At 45.1% G+C, this 16,758-nt stretch overlaps 1 protein-coding gene across 1 annotated transcript in view; it reads right to left on the minus strand.

Moving 5' to 3' along the window:
• PLXNA4 (plexin A4) overlaps positions 1-16,758 on the minus strand; it is a 451,631-nt gene that overhangs the window by 411,715 nt on the left and 23,158 nt on the right. The window contains exon 2 of the mRNA XM_065743801.1: positions 12,627-13,890. Within this exon, the coding sequence (XP_065599873.1) occupies positions 12,627-13,805 (1,179 nt within the window). The 5' untranslated portion in view covers positions 13,806-13,890. The remainder of the gene's footprint in view (positions 1-12,626; positions 13,891-16,758) is intronic.

A 16,758-nucleotide genomic window follows, 5' to 3' on the forward strand; every position in this document is an offset into this window, starting at 1 on the left:
ATACACATTGCCTTACTACTGGCATGGGGCAGCATTTTTGCTCTGGAGGCAGCACCACGCTGTCAGAGGGAAACAATTCATGCCCCCCAAAAGGCCTGACTAAATGCTTTTCACAAATCACAGAATTTTGATATCCCAGGCCAAACATGAATCATAAAATCATTAATGTTGTGAAAGACCTCTATGATCATCCAGTCCAACTGTCAACCCATCCCCACCATGCCCACTAACCCATGTCCCTCAGTGTCACATCTACCCTTTCCTTGAACACCTCTAAGGACAGTGACTCCCACCACATCCCTGGGCAGCCTGTTCCAAGGCCTCACCACCATTTCTGAGAAGAAATGCTCCCTAATATCCAACCTGAAATACTGTCATCAATATTGTCATCATCAAAATGACATCATCAAAATGACATACTGACTTCTTGTCCACTCGCAGAGAATGCACTCCTACTGCTACAAGTGAAGGTGCAATTATCAGCCTGAAACACCACCTGGTTAATGAATCCATGTTACTGGCAGACAGCACACTGATGGCATACTGATATAACATCCACTTTCAGATCCTTTATCAACTTCAAGTATCTGACAAGGAAAAACTATGCCAGGATATGCAAGACGTGGTGCAGAACTGACTCAGGTATCTTGGAATATATTTCAGTGGGATATTTAGAATCACAAAATGGTTTGAGCTGAAGAGACCCTTAAAGGCCATCTATTCCAACTCCCCTGCAATTAACGGGGACATCTATAGCTAGATCAAGTTTCTCTGAGTCCATCCAGCCTGGCACTGAATGTCTCCAGGGACAGGGCATCCACCACCAAAGCTTTTCCAGTGCCTTTTAAGTTAGGGGCTATTTCAAGAACTCAAGCAATTGATACAGGCAGGGAACAGGGACAGTACCTCTGTAAGCAATGCAGGGTGTCAAACTCAGCACAGACAATCCAGTTCATAGTGGCCTTCACATCCCAAGTACCATACATCCTCTCTATGTCAGCCAAACCTCTCTTTTGCACATCATTTACACCCTCTCCAGAAATGTTGGCAGTACTACTCCAAACCTCTGTATTAGCACAACAAGCTATCCAGCTGGGCTTAAAGTCAGATCACTGAGCTGTGTGGTCACTGAGGCTCCTTCACTCCCAGGTGGGAACTGTGTCTGAGCACAGAAAGAGGGATGGGACCTAAAGAGCAGAAAATGTGGCTGTAAAAGGAAGCTGAGCTCTTCTGCTGTCCCATAAACTTCCCTTTGTGAGCTGAGAGGATGCAGAATCATGTGGATGAGGCACTTAGGGGTAAACAGAGGAATATGATCTCTGCAGCTCTCAGCTTGCCCCTTTCCATGAGCTTTAAAAAATTCACTTAAAATTTTTCACACCCCCTCAAAAAAGAGCTTATTGAGTGTGGAGATTCTGCTTTTGAAACTACCATGGTCTATTGGGTAAATAAGCATTTAAGGATTTTTCGGAAGTGAAATTTTGATCAAATAATCTGCTAGAGCTCTTCTGTAAGGACATATTCCAACTGCAAAGCTGTGTTATTCACCTGAAACACAGCTGCACTCACTTCCCCTGGGGACTAAAAGTCACAGGGAGAGAAAATCTTGGGTGAGAAGGGTTTGTCTATATAAAATGAAAGGAGTTTATCTAGATAGGCAAAAAATCACCCTTGGGAGAGAAGTGCATTTCACCCTAAAGGACACTGGTTTTCCATGATCAGCTAAAGACTGTTACATCACAAATTCCATCAACAGCAGTATTGATAGAGGTGCAAGAAGGGAGTGGAGCTCTATCCTCCATATGCCTCTGTAACTCTGAACATCCTTGCCATAACTTGTGTTTCTCCCAGGTGTCTCCATCTAATAGTGATGCCTAAGGAGGAGAAATTCCCCACATTCAATTTTCACATTCATCTTCACCAGGACACCACAACCACACTGCAGGACCCTGGTAAGGACTCCACAGCAAGCATCATCACTGTCACGTTCAACTTTGAAGGGTGGAGGAACATTCTTGCTGACTCGTCCTCTCTTTCACATGCTTGACCCATTATCTCCCAATACTTGTTGGCAACAAAATGGTTAAATCTGGACTGAGATAGAACATTTCTGGCAGCTGCCTGGCACTCCATTCCTATTCCACTGATGCACACCAGCACCTTGCCGGATAGAGTCCAGCTGCCTCCCTCATGCTGCCACCACCAGACATTCCCTTAATTACTATAATTATTATTTTGTTCCACAGTCAAAATTATCATTTGGGCTGCAAAGTGCCACGTGCACCAGCAGTGCTATATAAATGAAACAACAATGCTACTTTGCATGCAGGCGACACCTCCCAGAGATCCCAGAGCTGCTTAAAAGCATTAATTAAGTCTCACCATGGTCCTGCAAAGGTAAGCTAAGCGTTGTGATGAACTGCTTGTATGTGTTGTTGATCTTCAGCATGCGGAAATTGCTCAGTTGGATATGAGAGCTGCACCAAGGGAGCTACGGGTTGGATAGGAAAAATTTCTTCTCTAAAAGAGTGGTGAGGCACTGGAACAGGCTGCTCAGGGAGGTGATGGTGTCACCATCCCTAGAGGTGTTCAGGGAATGTGGAGATGTGGCGCTGAGGGACATGGTTTAGTGGCTTGGTGAGGATGGGTTGATAGTCAGACTGGATGATCTTAGTGGTTATTTCCAACCTTAATGATACTATGATTCTATGAGTGACCTTGGCTTGCTCACCAAATAACAAAGAGCCAAGGGCTGTGCACCTGCAGCAGGGAGAACTGAGTTGTGTCTGGTTCTATCATCTTTTGGAAAATGAATGTAAGGGAGCCTGGTTGTCAGTTCAAAGAACAAAACTCAGCACTCAAGTTCTGAAAAGCAAAATCTCCCACTTGCTGCCTCTATCTGTGCAGATCTCAGTGCTTGAGGAATGCAGAGTGCTTGTGTCAGCCTCTATAAATTCACTCAAGCCTTTCATTTCCAACTCTCTTTGCATCTGGAAGCGGGACTGTGCGGTGGATGGCCCTCTGAAGCAGGGACACCATGACAATTACAGCCCTTTGTTTCTTGGCGCCAGATCCTGACCAATAGCCCTGACCCATTGATAAGTGCTGGGTCATTCCCTCATTAGGAACAGCACGTTTTTATTATTCCCTTCTGCATGCTCCCTGCTCTGCCTCTCCCACTCTGAATACACGTCTGGCTAATATCGCTTGTTTACAGAATAAATCAGCTGAACAAATCCTATTATATTTTGGAACAGTGACAATGATGGGGTAATGACATTGAAACAGGGAAAATGTAATGTTGTTCCTACTGATCTAATGTCACCCACATGTTCTATCAGCAATGCCAGCTCCAATAATGCATGGAGGAAACAGAAGTCCCTCTGTCCGATGCACATACACCTGGGTGTACCACCTTCCCTGTGTTTCAAGCACTTCTGCAACTACTTTAATTATTAAACAGACTACCCAGGGTGGTGGTGCAGTCACCATCCCTGGAAGTATTCCAGACAAGGATTCCCCACCAAGAGGCATGGTTTGGAGGGCATGATGGTGATGGCTGGACTGGATGATCTTTGTGGTCTTTCCCAACCTTTATGATTCTATGATTTTATAATGCAGCATCTTGCACACACAAAAATCACAGTGCACTCTCAGGAAGGATCAATGTGGGAGCATTCTCTCCCTCCAGGAGAGAGATACAATAAAGGTCTGTACTTCAGCAAGCACAAGGTGACGCCCTTCCACTTCTTGATCTTTATTTGTGCAAAGGAGTTTTGAAGAGGATGGTTCATACATAGATGTGAGCGTGACAACCACATCCCCAGCTCTAGACTGAGTCTGGGCACATAGAATCAAAAAATCATTATGGTTGGAAAAGAAAACTAAGATCATTTAGTTCAGTCATCAACCCAACACCACCATGCCCACGAACCATGTCCCTCAGTGCTACATCTGCGATTTTCTTGAACAACTTCAGGGACAGTTTCTCTACCACCTCCCTGGGCAGCCTGTTCCAGTGCATGACCACTCTTCCCGAGAAGAAACTTCCCCTAATATCCAACCTGAACCTCCCCTGACTCAACTTAAGGTCATTCTCTCGTTCTACCTCTGTTACATGGGAAAAAGGCCAATCCCCACCTCTCCACACAACCTCCTTTCAGGGAGTGGTACAAAGCAATAATGTCTCCCCTGAGCCTCCTCTTCTACAGACTAAGCCATCTTTTAGTTCCCTCAGCCATTCCCCATAAGACTTGTGCTCTTCTCAGCTTTGTTGCCTTTCTCTGGACACGCTCCAGGGCCTCAATGTTTCTCACGTAGTTCTCAATGTTTCCTCATGTTTCAAAATGTAGTCAGGGGTCCAGGTCCATCAGCCATACCTATGCTGGCCCTGCAAACACCAAGTCTGGTTGCAAAGTTGTTACATCACTCAGAGACTGCTTATGTCACAGCAGCATGGCCATGAAGATGCCATTCTGGGAACATTTGGGGCAGAAATATGGCCAGAGCAGACTTGGACATCTCTCTGAGGGGCAACAATCTTTCAGATCCCTGTCTTCACATCTTGCCCACATCCTCATGGTGGAAAATTGTAGCACCTGTGTTTGTACTGCCTGATATATTGGAGATGCATTACAACTCAGGTAAATGAGGAAGCACACTCATTTCAGGAACAAAAATAATGCCCTATGTTATGTATGTATTGGAACAGAAAATCAAGACAGACGTGTGCATCAGGCTGTTCCCGGAGGCTAAAAATCTTCACTGATTCCCTCAGCACGAAGACAAACCCTGCACTGTATTTCACCCCAACAACTTCACTTGCATCAGGCAAGGAAGAAAGGGTCTGTGCAGGATCTGTCCCAAAAGCAATGCTGAATCTAGCAAGCCACGACCCCCTCCTCAACAGAACGGGTATTGTACAAACCCCAGCTGCCCCCAGTCCGGAGGAGCTTTAAATAGCACTGGTCTCATGCAGGGAGCCGAGATCACTTTGCTTCTGGCTCATGCAGAATTTTTCTAGGTTTTGCATGCAGCTTTTTTCATTTTTATTTTTCTTTTTTTCTTTTTAATGTTGTATAAGCATTCCCCTAGGCCTGGAAGGCAGTCTCCTAGCGAGGCAATCTGAGGTCAGGGGTGTGATCACCCGGCATGGAAGCGAAGGCGAAGAGATCATCTGGAGCGCTCCGAAAATGCAAGGCTGAGCCACATGTGACCGCAGGGCTCAACCACAAAGAAAAACAGCCTGGGTTGCTGGCAGGGATAGCAGCAAAGATCACTTCCCAGAAATAAAAATAATCGTCCATGTGGCGAGGAGCATGAAGCAGCAACGTGGAAGCCAGCGCCTCACTCTCCTGCAATAGCATCTATGTGGAGTCCAGCAGGAGATGATGCTGAGGGATGCTGAGAGATGCTGAGTGATGCTGAGCTGAGCAGGCAGAGTCCAGGGCTGGGATGATAGTGGGGGAGGGAGCAGTGCCTGAAATATCTCAGACACAACAGCGAGTCAGCAGCCTTGGGCCCTGCTCTGTCTTCAATGAACATTTTGTGTGAGCAGGGTCAAGCAGACGCGAGGATCCAAGAGAGAACAGCACAGCGTGCACGGGGCTGGCACCCGGCCACTTAAAGGCATAGGGTTTCCTCTGATGCGTGGGAAGTAAAGAAATGGTTCCCTTCAGGATGTTAGCTTTTTTGTTTGGGGGATTTTTTTTTTCTTGTTTTTAGAGGTTTCTCGTATCATTACAGTACAAATAATGAACATTTTGAAAGGAGGGCAATTAATGACAGCCAGCATTATTTCTCATACAGAGATATCCTTTCAAGGGCAAGTGTTTAATACTGTGGAACATACTTATTGCCTCAAAAGTAACCATCCTCTGCTTGCTGTTAGGCCCTGATTTACAACTCTTAAGTGCAAGTTTTGTTTATGCAGATGCTTAACATTTTTTGTTTCTCTCTCTCCCGAGCCTCCAAAGGAAAGGAAGAAAAGGCCACAACCAATAAAAAGTGAAGATGATCCCATACAGTGCCTAAAAATCCTCTGCAAATGAGTTTTGAGCAGATTTTAATATCATAGAATTGTTTGAATTGGAAGGAGCCTTTAAAGGTCATCCAGTCCAATCCCCTGCAATGAACAGGGCCATCTGTAGCTAGGTTAGGGATATGCACATCCACCTGACAGTGAGCACAGGCTTTGGAGGATGTCCAGAAGTCAGGATGTTGCCAGCAACTACACCCAGACCTTGAACACCATGCCTGCTAGTGAATAAACAAGTGCTAATCACCTAATGATCCTATTTGGTCACATCACAGTGGAAGAGATGGTGTGACTTTCCTAATTCCAGCTACAGAGGGACCAGGACCTTTTTCAGTCTGAGAGTGGAGGTCTGAACTCAGTTGCTCTCCATTAGCCTGAAGACCATGACCTCAGCCATCTCTAGTCACTTCCACCACTGGTAATATTCATGAAAAACTGCAGCCACATCACTGGAGAGAGCTCCTTGCTCTGCTTTTGCCTGAGATCCCTCCTATAGCACGACAATATGACATTTTTCTCCAGTAATGTGGCTTTCACTCCCAGACCGTTGCTTTGTAGAGAAGGCAACAATCAGGCCCTGCAAAGAGATGGGGAAATGAGGAGAGGGAAGGTTCATGGTGGAGACTTTCAAATGACAAGAGCTCAGCTGCAAAAATCCTAAGCCAGCACACTACTCCTTGTCCATGTTGCACTCCCACTAACCCCTTCCTCCCCTCCAGCTCCCACCAATGACAGAGATTGCTGGTCATCTATTACCAGAATTGTTGGGCTCAGTGAGTCCCTCTAGCAACATGCTTCACACATACATTACAATCCATCACAAACTGATGTGGCCAATTATATAAATACAGTGTACACAGTAATAGGCTTGTTTGGTCTGTCTCAGAGTATCCAGTGAGTGTTGACAGAGAGACAGTTCTGTATTTCTGAGACCACTGCTTCTAACACAGTTTCTACTTCTTTTGTCTTTTGGTTGGGTTTTTTTTTTGGGGGGGGTGCCTTTGCCCTTGCTTACATCTCCAGAGGAAGAGGAAAGCACTGTTAAAAGTTGACCAAGAAGCGATCTTCGGCTGATCACGAGCTCTTTAGATGAGAAACTTAAGCCTATGTAATTTGGGCTAAAAGTGTGTCTGCAAAGCTTTTCTGCATGTTATATCCAGTAGAGATGACAAAAAAAAAAAAAACCCTACTGTACGAGCATGAGCGGCATTGACCTCATATAGATTTACTTAGGATAGCCCTGCTGGCAAGCAGTGACATGATGAGGTCTCATGAAACCGATAGCCTGTTCCTGTGACTGTGAGTCATTCCCCAGGGAAAGTGGCAGATTCATGTACAGGGCAGTCCAGCCAGGAGAAACCAACGCACTCTCAAAATGTCAAGGCAGCAGCACCACATGGGTGTCCGTCCACATGCTCCTCTCCCATAGGACCATGCAAGAGTTAACACAGCCTTTCACCACAACCTTTCCCTTATATGGGAAGATGACAATTCCAACTTTTTTGATTGATAAAGTGATATTTTTCCTTGAAACAGCCTTTTTTTTTTTTTCTTTTCAACAACTCCAGTCCTTGTCTTCTTGTCTGTTTTCTTTTAAATGACTGTTTTGATGGGACACCATACTAAGGAGTTTATTTTATCTTCTTGCAAACAGTTGAGAACATTGGGTGCAACATAAGGATCCAGGAGTTCTAGAGCTGCAACTGAGCTGCAGGTAGTCTTTTACTGCCTTAGCTCCTGTAAAATAGGAGCAAAGCTTCTCCCCAACTTAACATTGCTGAAGAAGAAAATAATGAAACTGTCTGTTTCTTTGTTTGGACAAAAATAGTGAAGGTTTTTTGACAAGAAAATTATGGCCACTTCATCACCAATGGCTGCCTCATCAGGAGTCAGATTGTCTTTGTTTTATTCCAAGCTAGAAAAGGCCTTTTCTAACCCAATGGTATGGAGCAGTAGAGAGCCTGGATGTATGGATCAGTCTCAAGGGCCAAGCAGCATTCATTTTGGGGTGAGGTTCTCATTTTGACAATACAATCTCCTTGGCACTCAAAAGCCAGTGTAGACACATTTGACATCCGTACATGGAGTACACTACTGAGATCAGTCAGCAATACATACTCCATAACCTCTTTCCATATCCTTCTGAACCTCATGGGTAAAGCCTGGTGGGCATGAAGCACCTGGGATTGGCAACGGTTTATAGGTAAATCAGGAGGGAGTAGGAGAGTAAAGTCAACATGAGGAACATATGTATGTAGGTGGTAGAGGACAATCAGGGATCGAGGGACTGGTGACTACAGGGATATCTGGGCAAATTACTAACTTAGATGTGGCTTGGATTATCAGAATCAGAAGCCTTCATAGCTGAGTTACTTGTCAGGCAATTACTCTGGTTTGAAACACCCCACCTTGTCTGCCCTCTGTTAACAAAGTGCTGGAAAAATATTGCCCAAGTCTTTACACAAAGCCTTTTGTTGGCTGGTCAGCTTGAAAAAGCCTTTCTTTTCTCCCCCCATCTGACAACATTGCCATGAAAAACAGGAAGAGATTGAATACAGTAATTTAAACAGTCAAACTCCATTTCCTGCCAAAAGGAAAAGAAAATACCAGCAAAAAGCAGAAGCCTGGCAATAGTTGGAGACAAACTTTCTGATTATCTCAGACAGATATTTGCACTGTGTATCCGGTAAAAGCTATGGTGGTGGAAGTGACACCTTTTCATTTCAGGGAATGCAGATTGTTAGGCTGCAGAGCAGCAGGTGATGCTGTGAGGCAGATCAGGCTGGGATCTCGGTTGCGACCAGCTCCTAAGCTAACAGTTAGGATTGCATGCTTACAATACACTCTGTATGAGTGTGTTGCTGGCATAGGAGGTGAAACTAGACAATTTTTAAGGTCCCCTCCAACCAATAAGCCATGCTATGATTTTATGAGGATTTATTGCAAGCCAAGGTTCTACCAAGGATCCCCATTCTCCTCACATCTCCCCAGCAGGCCCTGGCACATTCACAGTTCTCTAGGGGCGATCTCCAATATCCTCCTCTTCTTCATCCATCTTTGCATTTTCCACATGGCAGTTCATCTGTTTGTTCCCTAAGGCTGAACTTCTGCACATCCCAGTAATGCAGTTTCCACTGGGCTTCAAAATGTGCCTGATGCTAATCTTATTTCATAATATCAAAAAACAACAAATCTACCAGTGATGAAGACCAGTACTAAAATGACCCATTCCCACCTCTCTCCTCCTCTCAAGCATGCCCCAGCATGTTGATACAGCATACTTAAATCACTGTCATCTTTATCCAACACGAAGATCATTTTCTGCTTAAAGGAACAGTCTTTTGACTGTTGAGCAGCCCTTCCTTCTACCAATACTCTGTACAACCGTACAGCCTCTCTATCCTGGTTTCGTAGAACCATGGAATCATTAAGATTGGAAAGTCCAGCCATCAACCCTTGTCTGTGATGGCTCTAAACCATGTCACTCAGTGCCACATGTACCCTCTTCTTGAACACCTCCAGAGACCAGGACTCCACCACCTCCCCAGGCAGCCTGTTCCAATACCCTTCCACTCTTTCTGAGAAGAAACTTTTTTAATTTAGACTGATGCACCACAAAAGTGGTAGCGTTTTGGTGGCACATGTCATTCCTTCTAGTCAAAGGAGACAGAGATGCTCTCTACGGCTATGTAAGTCATAATGACTCCAGTATCAGGAAATGAGATTTGAAGTGAGGGAAAGATTCCTAGCAGCAGAGATAGATCATGTAGGGAGAGAGGGGAGCCTCCATCACTGGAGGTTAAGAACAGGTGAGACAAACATCTGTCAGAAATGTTATAAGTAAGGCAGGAGGGCAAATCAGATGACCTTGTAAGATTCTTTTTTTTTCACAGACTCATTTTTCTCTGATTATATGAATTTCTAAGCATTTGGGGTCAAGAGTACTGTTTAAATATAAGTTATTAACCTGTATTTGCAAGGTACAGAGAGGAGAACCAGAGATATTACCTGGAACTATTCATCACCTGGGTGAACATTGCCAATTTGCAAATCAACTGCCCAGACATAAAAATCCATATTTTTTTCCTGATTAATGCTGAAGATTAAGAGGAGGACAGCTATAACACAGGAGAGGAATGTGCATCAAGGATTGTCAATTCATCTCTGGTCTTTCCCAAGCCAGACTTGACCAAGGTGCAAGGACAGTGCAGTGAGCCCTACTCCAGGGTCCAAGAGTAAATATCTCAAGGAAGGGCTGGAATATGTCTTCTAACAGTGTTTCTCTGCAATGCTCAGTGGGGGTTTCCCACAGCTTCTCTTTACCCATCTGCTCACTGAGAAGCATACCAGCTGTATCTATACACATGCAGGATTTTGGCTGCTGGATGCAGGGCAGCAGAGCTGAACTTTAAGTCCAGCCTTGATCATGGGGAGGTTGGGTTTCTATCCTGCATCAGCAGAGACACATTTGATATCCAAATTAAAAAGAAAAAAAAAAAAAAGAAGAAGAAAAAAACCAGAAAAAAAAGAAAACCACATGAAAAGTCACACCGGTAGCTTTATAGTTGGTTTTATAGCTGCTCCAATCCACCTGTGAAAAGGCAGAACAGCAATGCTGGTAGACTGCTGGCAAGCAGGACATCCATCAGCAACGGAGATGAGGCCCTCACGGACATATGTCCAGGCTCCAAAATACTTCACCGACCATCAAATATTTTCCAAGCTTAGCAGCTGGACTCTGCAGCCCTTACAGCAGCCAAGTCACTAATACCTCTTCCCTCGGGCAACACAGCTGATCTCAGGCAGGGCTTGCCAGCAACTCTAAGTAGACTCATTAAAGGAGAGTACAGCCCACTTAGTTACACTTTTCAGACTCTTATTTTTTCTTCAAGGATCTCCGGGCTCTTTTTCCAGATGGGAAGCATTAGCATCTCTGATTCACAGTCACAAAGATGCTCTTACAGTTTTCCCTGCTGTGCCACACAGTCCCCAATTTGTTGTGCTCTCCCCAGTCTCTTCAGTCCCACCCCTCCAAATTCCCTCTACCATGTCTGCGACTCATCCCAAGGGACAATGTTGGCCCTTTTCCCCCTTTTTAAAGCCACAGAAGCCAGGTGATTGAGGGGTTTCAAAACACTTGGTTTGAGAGGTCCTGCGCTGCAAGCATTAGTATGGAGCACAAGCAGAACAGATTTGCAAATACATGGAGAGGCTTAACAGCCTGGGAAAGTAACTCCAGTGGGAAACTCCAGCTTAAATCTAAAGGCAGCTTTTTGAATGTGCAGAGGCCTTGAGGCTAAACAAAAAAATATATATATCAAAGCCACATTTGGGTACAGCTTTTCTCCCTGTGAATCCATAGGGGGTTTGCTACTGGCAGAGGTCTAGACAGAAGGGATCCCACCAAACTGAAGGGTTTGTCCCTCCTCAACTTCAGTCTAGGATTGTGAGAGCAGTGCAAGGTCACACAGTAATGCTGTGCTTGTGCAAAGGAAAATTAGGACATGGAAAGCAGGATCAGTCTCCCTGCAATGATGTTTCCATCTGCATTCCTCTTAGCGTGTCCTTGTCCTGCAAAGGAACATCAGCAGGGATCCCCCAGCAAAGGATCCCTGAGTTCAAAGGAAAGCATGAGCAACCCCATATCCTGAGCCTTGACTCTGCTGTGAGATTATGGGGCAGGAAAGTGCTCTGGTGTTTCTCCATATTCCCTTTGCTCAGACTTGAACTTGCCTCTTACTTGAAAGAACTAATTAAGGAAGGAAATCAAAGCCCAGAGAGGCAGCTATTACAGCAGCTGGGGTGCAGTGCTGACTATAATGCCTATTTCTGTGTGTGGTATCAAAGCCAGACACATATTGGCAGGGCTGAGGTAGACTTCTGCAATGACACTTTAGTGAACTGGTGGAATAAACTAAGAGAATTTCTTAAGACCGTCTATAGGTCAGGTAGACCAACCTCTTCCTCTGTCCTGCCCTTAAATGTTGCAGCATTTAATCCTTGATCTTTAGCCAGGCCTTAATTTTTAAGTAAAGGATGCAGAGATGGCTAGAAGGAGGAAGACAAGGGACTTTGATGGTTAATGATCAGCACTACTCAGCCCTAGAATAAATGAACTGACTTCACAAAGCTCCCGGAAAAAGTCTTGCCCCAACTCCAGCCTAGGGAGATAAAATTCCACCATCAGACACAGAAATAGGCACAAGTAGTTGTCATTATCTAAGTCTTCTTTCGGTTTAGGTTTGAGCCAATACTGCAGAAGGGAGTGTGATTTCACCCCTAATGAATTTCACTGCGCAACAACAACAGCAGAACAATTTCTCACAAAAATCTCAAGGCCTCTTGGCTTATTCCATCAACAAACATAACATTGCTGGGAAGTTGAGAAAGTGATACCTTCTTCAACTTGACCATAAGTAAACTGAGGCGTGGGCTGGTTAGATTAGATGGTGTCATGAGCCAGAGGAAAAGCCAAGACTGGGATGAGGCAGGTTCAGTCCCTCACTCCCTGCTGTAGCCACTTAGGCACACTTTAAGCTCTGCAAGAACTTGAGGAGGTTAAATGTGAGTGTTCAGAGGCCAGACTTACCGCACTGCTACAGGGAATGTCCTTGACTTTGAGCCAGGCCAGATCTAATGTCCCCTCTCCCCTGTAGCAGGACTGCAGCCTGTCCTTGATCCGATCGTTGATCTTTTTCAGGACAAAGATGCAAAGAGCAGACTCATCCAAGGACTTCATTTTCCTTTTCTGCCCCTTGGAGAAGACTGTGAAGAGGATATCATCCTCAGGGCCAACACCCAAAGACCTTGCTAAAATGGCTCCAGCCTTGGACAAGTAGGCTGCCTGGAGCAACCGGTACTCCACCCCATTCTTCTCACAGCCAATGGGCACCTCAACGTAGGAATTAAAAGCTGTGTCCTCTTTGCACAACCGGACCAACTTAGAGGTATAAACTTGCTCTTTTGTGGTGGAGCCAGGTGGTGAGATCATCTCAGGCTGCAAAGTTAGGAAATAAACAAAGTTACCGCTGCTGAAGCCATAGATGTAGTAGATATCAAAGTCAGGGATGATGGTGAAGGTGTCTGAGGGGATTTTGATCATAGATGCCACAAACTCATCATGGAAAACATATGCAAACATCCCATCTGCCTCAGAGTTCTTGGTAAGCTTTCTGCTGGAAATAGTGGGGAAATATTCAGGTTTGCCATCCACAGCAGTGGCAATGAACAACTTGTCATCCATGTTGCTGTAAGAAACAATGACTCCAAAAACAGAGCCACTCTCGTTCACACCAGAGAGGTAATGCTCCTTCTTGTGGAAGGGTTCTCCCAGCTTGAAAAGGTCATCCAGCCTCAAAAGCTTACAGATGCCCTGGTAAAGACTCCCACAGGCTATCAATCGATTCTCCTTGTAGTCTATGAGGAGCATTTTGTTGATGTTGTTAGTGGGTGTCAAGGGTTCGTTGCAGGTTTGGACTATCCTGGGAGGATAACACTTGGGATTATCATCATCAGGACCGGTCTGGTGGGTCACCAGGACCTTCAGGTCACTGGAGAGTTTATAGATCCTGTTGACAGCTCCCAGGTAAATGTGCCCAGTCCTTTCATCAACCACTAAGTGGTTGAAGTTCCCCTCCATTTGATCTCCAGTGAAGGTGATGAAGGGCCTCTTTGGGTGGGGAGGCTGCTGTCTCCCAAGAGGTGACACTGTGGTGGATAACAGGAGGTGAGAAACCAGGCAAGTCCATTTCCACATGGCTGGTGACATATTTAGAAAGGTTTATATTCCCAAAGGAATGAAGACTGGAAGCTGTGAATGTCTTCAGAATACCAATTCCCTGGCAGATTTTGTCCTACAAAAAAAAAGGAAAAGAAAACAAAAGTATGTTACTATGGAGTATTTCTTCCTCCTCCCTCCCTCACAACCGTGCCATCATCAGAGCATATTTAATTGCTAATCCTTTATTTCTTGCCTCAGAGCTCTCTACTTAAAACCAGCACAAAGGGAGCTCTCCTGAAAGAGAAGATGCTGGTAGAAAGAGCAGAAATCACACAGCAGAATAATAAATCAATGCCCTTTTAACCTCTACTACACACACACGTGCCCCATGGTACAGCACAAAAACTCACTGGTAGCCAGACTGGTAGCAGAAACATCAAGCAGCATTACTGTTTGCACTGCCAACTTTGACCCAACTGTGTTATTTGCTAAGACAGAACAGGAGAAGGATTATTATCCTGCTCTTCCAGATGAGGGAATGAAGCCTAGAGAAGGTCAGGGACTTGCCCGCAGGGACAAGCCCAGATGGCTGCTAAGCTGTCTTGTGACTCTTCAAGTTTGCCAGGAAGAAGCCAGCTCTGGTCTGACATTAACATCCTTTCAGGGAGACGCTGGTCCAGAGCAGGCTTGTTTGAACAAACAGGCCTATGGATTCCAGATCAAAGCTGCCTCGTAGCAGTCCAGCCTGGGGTACAGATGTAAGAGCTGTGGTGCACCAGCCTTCAGAGCCACATCTACAAGGGGAACACTGCCAAGCAGAAACCGGACTGAGCACCACGTCTCCTCCCTCCCCTGGTCCTTAGCACAGTGTTTCTCTTAACCCCCTGCAAAGTTGAGACAACCTTGTCTAAACAAAAGATCAATGGGGGCATCTCAGGGGGCTGAAAAGAAAGGGGCTGCCTCATTATTAGCAGTAATAAAGCCTGAAGGCCCATGAGTTAGGAAAGTTGACAACCCAGAGACCAGCCTGGTGATTCCTCCAAAAGAGTGAAGGAGCTTCCTTGCACCACTCAGTCGCTTTAAATCTCCCAGCTTTTAACCAGAGTTGATGTGAGCCACAGGGGATTTCACTGTACCCCAACCTTGTGCTGCAGAAATCCATCCTCCTATTCAAAACATCCATCTGCTCCCTGCTCCTCTTCCTTTTAAAGGCTGATTTTAAACCAAGAGAAGCTTTCACAGAATCACAGAATCATTAAGGTTGGAAAAGACCCCTAAGATCACAAAATCCAACCATCAACCCAACCCCACCATGCACACTAACCATGTCCCTCAGTGCCACATCTACCCTTTCCTTGAACATCTCCTGGGATGGTGACTCTATCACTTCCCTGGACATTCTGTTCCAATATCTCACCACTCTTTCTGAGAATGATTTTTTCCTAATATCCAACCTGAAACTCCCCTGGCAGAACTTGAGGCACGTGGAAAATATATATATATAATGCCATCAGCCATGCCAGCCAAGCTTTTTGCTACTTGCTGACTGCACAACCCTTGTTGCAGGTGGCCAGGCCAAGGCACGCTGGTTTTTCCCCTTTCCCTCTTCAACATACAGATCAGAATTTCTCCATATTTTTGTTGCTTATTAGAAGTGAAACAAATCAAATCCCAGCTTCAAAGATCCTTGTGATTTGAATGAACTTCTGCAAGCCACTATCACTTCTCATAGAGAGCCTATGCTGGAAAAAGGGATGTAACTCTCTGAGTAAAGGTGACGACAGCCAGCCCTGTGCAAGGAGGAGGCAAGGGAAAAATTGCTGTTCACAAATCCCAGCGGGGAGGTAGATGTGGCAGAGAAGCAGGGCTGGGATTCACAGCTTTTTCAAATCAGTGCCAGAGGAATGGAAAAAAATACTTCAAGGAATAATAAAAAGAAATATATATATATATATGTATTCTTTTGACCTGTAAACTGATTAGATCTGATAGTGGAAAGGGTACGTCCAGGCTTCTAGAGCACCCACCACTTTTATGCCACCCCAAATATGTCAGATTTCTCACAGCAGCCAGAATTTCAAAGCAGCTGCATGATCCCCTTCCCTCCCTCTGCCCTCCCTAACACATCAGTCACAGGCGCTGGTTGGAGGACGGACAGAGGTCATTTCACATTTACTTTAGGCATGTTTACCCTTGTCTGCTTTGCCTTTCTGGTCAAGCAAATATTTAATAAAATCAAGATCATACTGCAGAGTTGGCAAGACTGTCCTGTGAGTTAGTGAGGATTCACTGCAGGGATACACACAGGCTGGTCATGTCAGCTTTTAATAACCTTTATTATGATAGATTGAGAGGCGATGGGATGAGCACTCCCTGCATAGGCATTCCTCTTTCAAAAGAGGCCATCCTTGAGAGAGCAGCAGAAGAGGGAAGCTGTCCCTGTTTGAGTCCTGTGTTCAGAATCATCACATGGTGACCCTGAACACTGGCGCCCGTTACTTACGAGTTATGATCCATATTTCTCTTACACACACTGCTTTGATCGGGCACTAGACAGATGTAGGAAGATTTTTTTCTTTTGAAATACAGAAAGGTTATCTATTTTACTCCTGTATGTTACTATAGTTTGTTCCTCTTAGACCTGCTGAGTCAGCACAGCTGCAGGGCAGGGAAATGGGAACTGCTATGACTCAGGTTGGATATTAGGAAGCATTTCTTTTCAAAATGAGTGGTGAGGCTTGGGAACAGGCTGCCCAGGTAGGTGCTGGAGTCGCTGTCCCTGGCAGTGCTCAAGAAAAGGGCAGATGTGGCACTGAGGGAAATGGTTTAGAGGGTATGGTGTGGATGGGTTGAAAGTTGGACTTGATGATCTTTTCCAGCCTTAATAATTCTACGTTTCTGTGACCCCAAGACTGAAAGAACACATAACAATTCCTCTTCTCCAACATGAGCTGTCTGCCCAAGAATTATTACAGAGCCCTAAACCTGAGTTATAACAACA

The sequence above is a fragment of the Cyrtonyx montezumae genome, unplaced genomic scaffold, assembly GCF_038088225.1.
Source record: "Cyrtonyx montezumae isolate F1298 unplaced genomic scaffold, pur_monq_1.0 scaffold_3, whole genome shotgun sequence".
NCBI lineage: Eukaryota > Metazoa > Chordata > Aves > Galliformes > Odontophoridae > Cyrtonyx > Cyrtonyx montezumae.